Consider the following 11,586-nt stretch of genomic DNA (forward strand, 5'->3'; position numbering starts at 1 on the left):
TGAGCTTCCAGCTTCTCCAGGAGAATGTTGTGAGATACGGTGTCAAAGGCCTTACTGAAGTCTAAGTACACAACATCCACAGCCTTTCTCTCATCTACTAGGTGGGTCACCTTGTCATAGAAAGAGATCGGGTTGCTCAAACAGGACCTGCCTTTCATAAACCCATGTTGATTGGGCCTGATCATATGGTTCCCTTGTATGTGCTGTGCGATGTTACTCAAGATCATTTGCTCCATGACCTCCCCCTGCACCGAGGTTAGACTGACAGGTCTGTAGTTCCCAGGGTACTCCTTCCGGCCCTTCTTGTAGATGGGCGTCACATTAGCCAACTTCCAATCAACTGGGACCTCCCCAGTTAGCCAGGATTGCTGATAGATAATGCAAAGTGGCTTAGTGATCACCTCTGCCAGATCCCTCAGCACCCTTGGGTGTATCCCATCTGACCTCATAGACTTGTGGGTGTCCAAGTGTTGTAGCAGGATGCTAATCATTTCCCCTTGGATTATTGGGGCTTCATTCTGCTCCCCATCCCTGTCTTCTCGCTCAGGGGGCTGGGTACCTGGGGCACAATTGTTCTGACTATTAAAGACTGAGGCAAAGAAGGCATTTAGTACCTTAGCCTTTCCCTCATCTTCTATCACTATGTTTCCCTCTGCATCCATCACAGGATGGAAATTCTCCTTAGCTATCCTCTTGTTGCTACTAAATGTATAGAAACATTTCTTGTTGCCTTTTGCAGTGGTGGCCAGGCCCAGATCTAGATGGGCACTTTTTACATGAATCATAGAATCATTTCAGTTGGAAGAGACCCTCAGGATCATGGAGTCCAACCATAACCTAACTGTCGAGGGTTTAGATTGCGGGGTGACAATAAAACCCTGGCAGATGTATTGTTAACCTCCTCTCCCCCCACTTCCCCCTTTTTGCCCCTCCCTCTCCCCCCTTCCCACTAAGGACAGGCGATCGGGAGGAAAAGAAGGACAGAGAGAAGAGAGTTGGAAAAAATTAAAGATGTTTTACTAATGCTACTAATAAGAATAGAGAAAATAATACAAAATATACAAAACTATTCTTGAAAGTCTCAGCAACTGCAGAACCGGCACCCGAAGTCCTGGACTGGACTCTGCAGCCAACCGGAGCTGGATTCAGTCTCTCACTAGGCCTCAGTTCGCAGGGACGACTAGCAAGGTCCTCTCCTAATGTCAGCCATGAGGAAAAAAGGGACAAGATCCTCGTGATCTCCCACTTTTGTATGAAGTATTCACGTGAATGGAATGTTATACACAGTTGGTCAGTTTCTTGGTCACCGGTTTCTCATTGCCCCTCTTGCGAGATGTCCATCCATGCTTATCAATAAGTTTGCATTCCATTGCTAGGTTTACCAAAACATGTATCTGGTTCTCCAGGAAAATGCAGCTAATATGAAGGCTTTAGCCGACAGGCAAATTCACTAAAAGAGAAACTTGTTTTTTAACAAAACCAGGACATGCTTATTGCAGAAGAATGTTTAGATTTCTCAAAGAGAAGTGCGACTTAAAAGAGTTTGGTGGCAGGTGGGTGACTCGTAGTCAAATTGCATACAGTGGGAAAAGTATGCACAAGACTCCCTGTGCCCACAACTCATCAGTGTTCAGTGTGCCATTCTGCTTACTTGTGGGTTTCCCAAAAGGAGCTCTTGGTCTGGCTATGGCTCAGGCCTTTACCTCCTCTGGAGCCTGCACCAAACTGCTGCTGGTCTGGCTGGGGGGAGTCGAGTGCATATCTGCCACACCCTGATCAAAGTTGGGAGGCTACAGTGTGTGTATTCTGGGTAGCCCCTGTGCTCCCTGATCCAAAGATCTCTAGAGTACCACAATACCCTATTTCTGCTGCGGCATGAAATGGAATCTCAGAGGTAATAGCAGACTTGCAAAAATGGCATATTATCTTCAGGACCCGCTCTCCATACAATTCACCAGTCTGGCCAGTTCGGAAACCAGAAGGGAGGTGGCGCCTAACAATTGATTATAGGTGCCTGAATGCTAATACAACCCCGTTAACACCTGTTGTACCAAGCATTGCGAATTTAACACTACTTCGCAAGGAGCTGCATACTCATGGATGGCAGCACTAGATGTAAAAGATACGTTCTTTATGGTTCCCTTGCAGGAAGAGGATAAAGAGAAATTTGCTTTTACTTGGGAAGGTATACAATACACCTTTAACAGACTCCCACAGGTATATAAACATTCATCCACAACTGTTCATGCTGTGCTTGCTGAACTTTTACAGACAAAGCCCCCCTCCGTCAAGATGTAAAACTGTACCAATATACTGATGATATTTTAATTGGAGGGGCTACACCTGAAAAGGTGAGGAAAGCAGCAATTTGGCAAGCTCTACGCAAAGCAAATATTGAGATTCCATCTGAAAAATGTCAAGGACAGGGTAAAGAAGTGAAATCTTTAGGTATTTGGTGGATCACAGGTAGGGCAACAATTCTACTGGACACCCTAAATAACAATCACAGATGCCTCAATCCAGGAAAGAATTAAAACAGCTAATGAGAACTTTAGGACACCGGAGAAAGCACGTGCCTGGATTTTCTATCATTGCTCACCCACTGTACTCATTCTTCTGGAAAAGCAAACCACACAGTGGCTCTGTCAATGGGAATTACTGAATTAGGAAGTAAATAGATCCCCAATTTGTAGAAGTCAAGATTGGCAAATGTTACTAGAAATAGCCAGAAGAACACCATTCAAGGTGGGATGGGTAAAAGCTCACACCAAAGGCAATAAAGCAGCCACAAATTGGAACCAAAAGGTGGATGAATTGACTAAAATCAGAAAAATGACAATAGGGAACTTGTTAAATTTCGAATGGTATCGGTTGGGAGAATGGTTACATCAAAAACTAGGTCATACAGGTAAAGAAACACCACCCCTACCTATCGATCAAGGAAAAACCTTGTGGTCTACATGTCAAATTCATTATATTGGGCCATTCAAACCCTCTGCAGGATATTGATATATCCTCATGAGGGTGGAGGTAGTCTCCGGCTTGCTTATGGCAACCAAGTGCCAAAAGGCCGATAGACAAAGCGCAGTACGAGGGCTATCATCTTGGTTCTCAAGTCTACCTACTCCTGATGCCATCCAAAGTGATAATGGTTCATGTTTTTCATGTGTAGAAGTACAAAAATTGGCAAAACAAGAAGGAATTCAATGGGTATTCCACACCCCATATTACCCTCAATCAAATAGGATGACACAAAGAGCTAATGGCTTATTGAAAAAGAACCTTAAGCCATATGAGGCTCGGTGGAATACTTTCCAAAGTACTTCACCAATTAAATAATCAGTATGGGCCCACAGGGGGCCTTGTGAGATAAGCATTCTTTGTAAAAACTGAGTCTAACATTCCACCTTGTAATGAAAGAGAATACATAGCATTACAGCCAGGGCAACCTGTTACGGTGAATTTACCACAAAGTGGAACTGTAGCTATGACTTTAACTAGACCTCATGGCCCACTTGCCTGGGAAGCTACAGATAGTAGTGGTACAAAACACAGAATTTGTGCACGATGGATTTTTCCTTCTTTCTAACTACTCTGTCTGGCAGACCCTGCCTGTGGGAATGGCAGGATGTGCGGTTCCAGCTAAATAGCCTTGGACAGGTTATACAGAAGTATGTTCCTTATGAGTGTAAGGAGTGATATCCCAGGCCAGTGAGAATTATATCTCGGGTCAGAAAACCACACCCATATGTATGATACGTGAATGTTGAGTCTGGGCATGTGAATGAGTGGGTCGGAACGCCACGCACAAGATATGCATGGGAACGTGACTGAAAACAGTCACAACATGAGTGTGGTGTATTTTTAATAACTATTATTGACAAAACATCTTGTTTAACTTCTTAGTCCAGGCCTAGATCTGTAAAACCTATAAATTGTCAATGGCTAATAAACAGGGCCTCAGCCTGGCTCAGCTCTCTGCTCTGCCCAGCTCTGCACTTCTTCCCAAACACGATCTCCGCCTCTGTGTGCATCTTTGTCTGCGTCCCGGTGCACGTCGTTCCTCATTGCCGCACCGCCGAGACCAGACTTTTCTTTAAGTGATCTAAACACTCCTCTGCAGCAAGCAGGACCCTAAATCACTCACCCACGACATCTCTGCTGACTCAGTAATTTCTTAACTATTCCCATTGTATTTGCCAGAGCTAGTGAGACCTCACCATGTCCATTGTAGCAGACCAATGAGCATCTGTGAAACTGCAATAGTATAATGCTAAGAATAGATGGCTCAGTTCCCTAGGTGCCTGAGTCACTACTTTTACTGCTATTCTTAGCTGTACTACCTAGAGAGTATGAGACAGTTTAGCCTATCACCTCCATTTTATCCTAATTAATCCTTCTCAGTTTTCAAGAAAAGCACGGGGAAAGAGATATTTCCTTACAGATACTGTATAATTCCCCCCCCTCTTCGCTATCAAAAAGCTCATGCAAGATGAAATACCTTCACCCCACCTGTGAAGGAGCAAAGCAGTAGCAAGATGTCTGTCCTCAAGTCCCTCTCCTCATTGTTTATGTTTTCCTTGAAAGTGTCAAAACAGACATACTCAAAGTATGTATTTTTTTTAAACCTAACTCTCCCATAGTAACTGTACCTAGCTTTCATGAACTAGGTATGTCAAAATATTGAAGCCACACCAAGAAGTAAACTACCATGAAGTCAAGTCTGGCTACGACTTTCCAGTCCTAGACCAGCTGCAAGATATGCTGAGAGACAGGTGCCTCTGCTTTATTCTTTAATATTAATTGTTGGATTTGAGCTATAAATAACATCTAAGAGTTCCATTTCTTTATAAGCATTTTATAATATGCTTGCAGACAGTAAGAGTGCACTGAATTTCACTGCAGCTATACAAATAAGACGCATATCAGCTGCCACCATGAAATACATTCAAGTTTCGACTTACGTTGCTTGGGTAGGACTTCTGCCAGTCTCCTCAGGCTGGTCAAACTGTCAGCTCCAAGCTGATTTAAGATGCTAGGAAGCATTTCTGTCAGCTGCTTTGTCTCAGCATGGCCAGTGACAGTGAAAGTGTTAGCAGCCAGAGATGCCTGAACTTTAGGGTTATTGAAGTGAATGACTGTTCCTTGACTGGTAAACATATTTACCTGAAAAAAAAAAAAAAAAAAAAAAAAAAAAATCCAGTATTTCAAGCAGTTTAGCATGATTTTTCAATTTAACAGCAAACTAGCTAAAGTTCCTAAAGTTCAATGAAGACCTATTGATAATTTACAGACAAGTTCAAGATGTTACTTACCGGGAAATTAAGTTGGATACATTTTATATTTCTACATAGAAAAGCATTTTTCCCTTTGAAGCAATTACTGTTGGAAAGTAAAAAGTGAGAAAACAAAATGTGCGGTTCCGGCCACCTGGATGATAAAGGAAGATCAATACTAACATGACCATCCGGATGGTCGAAGACATAATACTAACATAATAATATATAAAAGACCTTGGACAGATTACTTTGAAGTATCTTTCTCATAATTGTAAAAAGTTACAGCCCAGACTCGTGAGAATGGTATCTCGGGCTGGATAACCGCCCCCAAGTGTCTGGGATGTGTGAATGTCCTTGGGCCTGGTCTGTGAATGAGTGGAAAAACAAGTGAGACAAACAAGTGAGACAAACATCACATGAGTTTAGTGTGTTTTTAATAACAATTAGTGGAAAAACACCTTGTGTAAACATCTTAGTCCATGCTTGTATCTGTAAATCCTATAAAATGGTAAATGGTGAATAAAGAAGCTAGCCTAGGCCTAAGTCATCTCTCTGCTAGGCCAGGCTCTGCGCTCCTTCATGAACAAGACCTCTGCCTCTGCGTGAATTTCTGTCTGCGTCTCGGTGTGCGTCGTCTCTAATCGCCGCAATTACCTCTTCAATTCCAGAAATATTGTTGACACCCAGTTTCTTCAAAGAAAACTGAAGTTTCTTGTCATCTGCTGTAGCTGTTCTGTGGACAACCTTCTTCTTTCTACGGGCAGTACCCTTTGCAAAAAAAAGTTTAAAACTAATATTTAATTAGTTCTTCACAAACTCTAATCCTCATGGCCATATAACTACTCTGCAGCCATCTACAAATTAACTTTTTTTTTTTTTTAACAAAGTTCTGTTGTTGTGTTACAGCACACACAACCCCACCCCTCCAACTGCACTGCAGCAGTCTTTCCTTTACTATAAAGCGAGCTTTGCACACTTGTGACAAGTGTGAGATTTTAGAAAGCAATGCAGAGAATCTTTATTCCACAATTCTCCTGGGGAATCTGCAACATCCTACTTAGAAAAGAAAAACTGCAAGTTTACCCTTGTCTGTTACCATAGGCATAAAACTGAAGACTGAGCACAGTTTTCAGTAATTTCTGAAGCCCATTCATTGTTCCTTAGATTATCTGTCTTAAGTTATAGCCAAATTTCAATAATAGTCAGAGACTACAAAGTTATCAACAGATCATTAACAAATGAATATGAGAAAACCCAAACCACTTTTAATTCCAAATAGACATCTCCATCTAATGGACTTACACATACAAATTTGAAGAACACTTATTTTCCCAAAATATTTTATAAATATATTTTTAAAAAAACCTTCTACATAGTATTCCAGACCACCTCTGTTTAGAAAGCAAAACAAGCAAAGGTTAAGTTTCCCTACAGACACAGAGTTCTAGATTTCTTCAGGGAAAAGGTTTGGAATAAACAACATGGCATTTAGCTGTATCAACATCCTACATGAAAATATCAAATTTAACATAATGAAGTACTACGATAGCCCTCCACCTAAATATAATATTTAGCTTGTTTTTAACACCTGCAGCTTTGCAGTGTCATCAAAATCTTCCAGCAGAGGCAATGTGCAACCTTTTCTCACAAGGAAGAAAAACAACAACAGCACAGTGACAAATGTTAAAAGCCTCTATAGTCAATACACACACTGGTAACATGCACATAAACATATAAGACAGCAGTTCTCTGCTTAACTAGTAACCCATACAAAGAATACACAAAATCACTGAGCCAGTTAATTACTGCATTAACCCCAATTTAAGGTTACCTAAATCTCCAGCTAAAGGCGAGAGCTTCAACAGAGGAATGAAAGCTACTAGAAACTGTCAGAAAGAGTTCTGTTGAATAACTTGTATTCTAAAACATTGTGTGTACGTTTCCTCAAGTATAAAAAACCCCAAAACTCTAATTAAAATGTCTACTAGCATACAACTATATTCAGCACACTTTTTTATTTTCATATTATAAATAATCACACAATTACATATATTCAGATGCCATAATAAAAAGGTCTTCCAAACATATTATTCTACAATGATAAGGGTTTGACATGCACAATGACTCCAACTTTGTCCTAAAAAAGCAAGAAAACAGCCATGGGCATCTTAAAGATTTGTGACAAGAAATTGGAACACAGCCCTCTAATCTCTTAGAAAACTATACTTGAGATTACTTGCTGTAAAGGTCTATTTACTTCAAATCTTAAGTGCTTTCTAATATAGCCTATACAAGAATATAGGCTACCAGTCAGCTACAATATTACAAACCTAAACGGAAAAGGCCAGAGGTTCAGCTCCTACGTTCTGCTTCTACTGAACTGACTAGAGATCACTGCAGCAGCGCAGCTTCACCTGAAGACGGTCCGGCCAAGCTCAGAGTCCTGAGGGCTGCTCCCCACCCGAGTTTTCAGGATCCCACATCCTAGGCCCAGTGCATGGGCAGAGACACACAATCCCGAGGGTAAGGAGGGGACATGACCTACCTTGCCACCGATGCGCACTTGGGCCTGGAGCTTGGCGAGCTTTTCTTGGTTCATGATAGCTTCTTTCATCTGCAGAAGCAACAAGAGCGCCATGGAGAGTGGGTCATGAAGCACCCAGCGGCGCAGCCCACAGCAACCCGGGCCCAGCAGCTACCCCTCACCACACTTACATCCCCAGCAGTAAAATGCCCCAGCCCTGCCGGGGGGCGGAGGGAAGCGAGTCTGCTCACACCCAGCGCCACCGAAGCTCAGCTCCCATCAAACCCAGCCCATAATCGAGGGAGGGGGGGGGGAAGATGAGGGGACGAAGGGGGAAGGAAGGGAGAGAAAGGGAGAAAGAGAGGAAGAGCAGGAACAAAAGGAAGGAAGAACGAGACAAGGGCCGCAAGACCGAGCACAGCACGCGGAATGGAGGGAGATAGCGGCCAGAACGCACGCCACGCACGCCACGCACGCCACGCACGCCACGCACGCCACGCACGCCACGCTGCCCGGTCTAGGAGAGGGCATGCTCCACGGGGGCGGGATCTGGAGGCTAAAGCTTGTCCCTTCTCACCTATGGTGTGTTCGGTCCTCTTTGTGATGTGGTTTGGTGTGCAGTTTGTCTCTCCTTCCTCTCTGTTTCCCCAACTTTTCGTTTCCTTCTGTTGCTTGTAGCCTCAGCTGGCAGAGTTTTTTACCACAAACGGATCTGTCCCCATTCTGTCATTTTTTTTTTCTTGGAAAACATTTAAACATCTAGTTTTCTTATTTAGGTAAATCAAACTTCCTCCCTGTATCTTTGAGTTTTTCAATTTTTTTTTTTTAATTTCAGTTCCTCCTTCCCCCCATGTGTGTCTCTGGTTTTCTGCCTCTGATCTATCTTGGGCAATGCTGTATCACACGGGCTCTCTGACATGCCTTTTCAGGTGAAACTCTACCAGGCCATTGTTGTCAAAGCCAAACCACTGAGGTTGTTGGCTTTTTGGGTTTTTGTTAGTTTGTTTGGGGGTTTTGTTTGGTTTTGTTTTGCTTTTGTTGTTGGGGGGGGTTGTTTGTTTTTGTTTTGGATTTTTTTTGTGGTTTTTGTTTGTTTTGGTTTTGGTGGTTGTTTTTTGTTGTGGGATTTTGTTTGGTTTTGGTTTTTTCCCTTTTGCTTTTCTTCCATCTCAGTTTTGGTTTGCTTTGCTTCGACTTTGCATCTTTTTTATGTTATCAAGCACCCACATGGAACTCCTTTTTGCTCGCTATTGAACACACTCTGTGCTTTCTTTGGTTCTCTCAAACCTTTTGTTGTTTTTGCATTTTCTTATGATACAGTTCTGTAGGTGACTTTGTTAGTAACCGAACCAGTTATACAAAATGTTCCTGAAAGGATGAATCAGTTTTGTAAACTGTCCCTGAGAGGATGTTCAAGCATATCGTGTTCGAGTATACTCTTATCTTAGCAACCTAGCTTTTATCTTAGCCTAAATACTCATAGAGTGAGGACACTGCACATGATCAAAATAGTTTCAAGATGTTGCAATCGATGTTGTAATCAATACTGAGTAACCGTTACATATCTTAATGAATATATGAATATGTATGTGAATGGACTGTATAAATACTGTGTAACTTAAACTGACCTGCGAAGCCAGCTTTGGGTGCGAACCCCTGGTTTCCCAGCGCTGAAATAAAGCACCGCATATAACTACGCCCGTGGTTATGTGTCCTGATTGCTAACATTTTGGCGACCCCCCAGATGGGACCTCGTGGGCTGCTGAGGCGGGTCGCGTCCCAATCCTGCTCCAGCTAGCACCGAGGTATTCTTGGGGAGTGCATCGGACGCGACCGACCCTCTGCTGCTCACGACGGACCTCTGACTGGTAAGAAGGTGCTTTATCTGGATTATTGGGTACCCACCTGGTCTGGTAGCCTGCTGGTCAGGCATCTGGTAGCCTGCCCACGCTCGGTTGGGCAGGGAGCTCCCAGAGTATTGCCTAGGCAGCCGTCCGTCAGACAGAGGGAAACCTCTGGAGGCTCGGCATCTGGTCTGGTCTGGTTATTTGTGCCGCAGGCTCGGCACCTGGTCTGGTTATTTGTGCACACCTGGTCTGGTTATTTGTGCTGCTCAGCACCTGGTCTGTAGTTCTGGTGATTTAATCTGTATTTACTGTTGAAACCGGTGATTTGGTCCTGTTTACTGTTGTTCTGGTAAAGTTACCTGTGTTATCTTTCTGTGTTAGTTATCTGTATCCTTCTGTGTTGATATGTCCAATTCAAACGTATCGCCATCAAATTGCTTTCTGAATCATTAGAAGGAGGCTGGGTTTGGACAGTTTATGCATAAAAGAAGTGTAATTGTGATCTGTTTGCATGTTTGAACTCGGTATTCGGTTTGCGTGTCTGAGCTCAGTATTTTAGTTTGTATGTTTATATTTGGTACCAAAAGAATTTGTTTGGGGAAATAATTACAAAATAAGAACCGGTTCCGTTACTAAAGTGCCACCTTGCTCCCCCTTCAGATGCATCTGTACACATGAAAGTAAATTGAGTTAGCTGTATTGCAGTTAGTGTTGTTCTGTGGATAGACTGATTTGGATCTAAAATTAATGTCAGGGATTGATGCTTAGTATGCTGTTTATTGACATCTGTAAGAAGTTACAAAAGGTAGGAGCTGAGGGATGTAACTATTGTTCAGCTAATTGGAATTACATATAAAGTTTATAATCGCAGGAATTAAATGAAGAGAGAAAAGGGCAAAAGGAGCCCAAACCTGTGCCCGGCAGCTTCTCCTTGATAACTAAGGGGAAAAAAAAAAAATAAAAATAAAAGCTGAGGCTGCAGCTCCTCTCCTCTGGGCTCGTCGCCCACGGGGGATGAAGCGGGGGGGGGGATTATCAAACGTAATATCACCCCTGCTGCAGGCAGTAGGTGTGGGGGGGAACCAGTCTATGTAAAAGTTCCGTTTTCGCCAGGGGATTTAGTTATCTGGAAGCAATCGGCTGGTCCTTATCGGGAAAATCCAGATAAGGTTGCAATAATTAAGATAATAATTAAAATGCAGAATCCTGATTGGGATGATTTACAAGTTATTTTGGATACATTAATGGCCTCTACAGAAAAGATATGGTTATACAGGTTGCGAGGGATAAAGTGAGAGAAGATATTCAGAATGGGAAAGTAGAGGCTAACGTTGATGAGAACTTTCCAAAAGAAGATCCCCGATGGAATTATAATACAGGAGGCGGGTTATGCTGTCTCCGGAGGTATCAGGATTGGTTATTGATTGGCATTCAAACTGCTATGCCGAAGCAAATGAATTGGTCAAAATTGTACAATGCGATGCAGGAAAAGAATGAGTCTCCCTTGGCCTTTTTAGAAAGATTAAAAGAAGCTGCCAAAACCGGGATGTAAAATTTTTTAGTAGACACAGGGGCTACTTAGTCTGTACTGAATTCCTTACAGGGGACGGTAGGTCACAGAGCTACAACAATTGTTGGTGCCACAGGGAAGGAGGAAGTACGGCCATTCCTGCAACCCTTGGATTTGTGTTTTGGAGAAAAGGAACTAACCCACAAGTTCTTATATGTTCCAGACTGTCCAGTTTCCCTTTTAGGACGGGATTTATTGACCAAATTGGATCCCGTAATAACATTTGAGCATGGAAACCTGGTAATGAAAATTCCAGAATCTAAGGTAGGACAAATTCTGTTATTAAAAGAAAACCTGGTAGTGAAAATACCGCAAGCAGTGGAGGAGGCTGTGATTCCTATGATATGGGAGACTGACATACCTGGA

At 42.7% G+C, this 11,586-nt stretch overlaps 1 protein-coding gene across 3 annotated transcripts; it reads right to left on the bottom strand.

Moving 5' to 3' along the window:
- Positions 1–959: 959 nt before the first annotated feature.
- On the bottom strand, positions 960–8,291 carry LOC135577064 (transcription factor BTF3-like). 3 transcript variants are annotated; one of them, XM_065044721.1, is made up of 4 exons: positions 8,261–8,291; positions 7,825–7,893; positions 5,934–6,047; positions 960–5,166 (listed from the first exon to the last, which is right to left on the bottom strand). In XM_065044721.1, exons 2-4 carry the CDS (start codon positions 7,891–7,893, stop codon positions 4,906–4,908), a joined length of 444 nt encoding a protein of 147 aa, XP_064900793.1. In that variant the 5' UTR covers positions 8,261–8,291; the 3' UTR covers positions 960–4,905. The 3 variants fall into 3 exon arrangements, with proteins under 3 accessions (XP_064900793.1, XP_064900792.1, XP_064900791.1); XM_065044720.1 differs by having other exon boundaries at positions 7,995–8,281; XM_065044719.1 differs by lacking the exon at positions 8,261–8,291 and having other exon boundaries at positions 7,825–7,988.
- Positions 8,292–11,586: the final 3,295 nt, after the last annotated feature.

Source organism: Columba livia, chromosome W, assembly GCF_036013475.1.
Source record: "Columba livia isolate bColLiv1 breed racing homer chromosome W, bColLiv1.pat.W.v2, whole genome shotgun sequence".
NCBI lineage: Eukaryota > Metazoa > Chordata > Aves > Columbiformes > Columbidae > Columba > Columba livia.

Excerpts from the sequence above, each read along its gene's own strand:
- LOC135577064 (XM_065044719.1), bottom strand. The coding sequence starts at position 7,917 with ATGGCGCTCTTGTTGCTTCTGCAGATGAAAGAAGCTATCATGAACCAA. Across the intron at positions 6,048-7,824 it reads AAGTGCGCATCGGTGGCAAG|GGTACTGCCCGTAGAAAGAA; the intron begins GTAGGTCATGTC and ends TTTTTTGCAAAG. Across the intron at positions 5,167-5,933 it reads ATATTTCTGGAATTGAAGAG|GTAAATATGTTTACCAGTCA; the intron begins GTAATTGCGGCG and ends TTTTTTTTTCAG.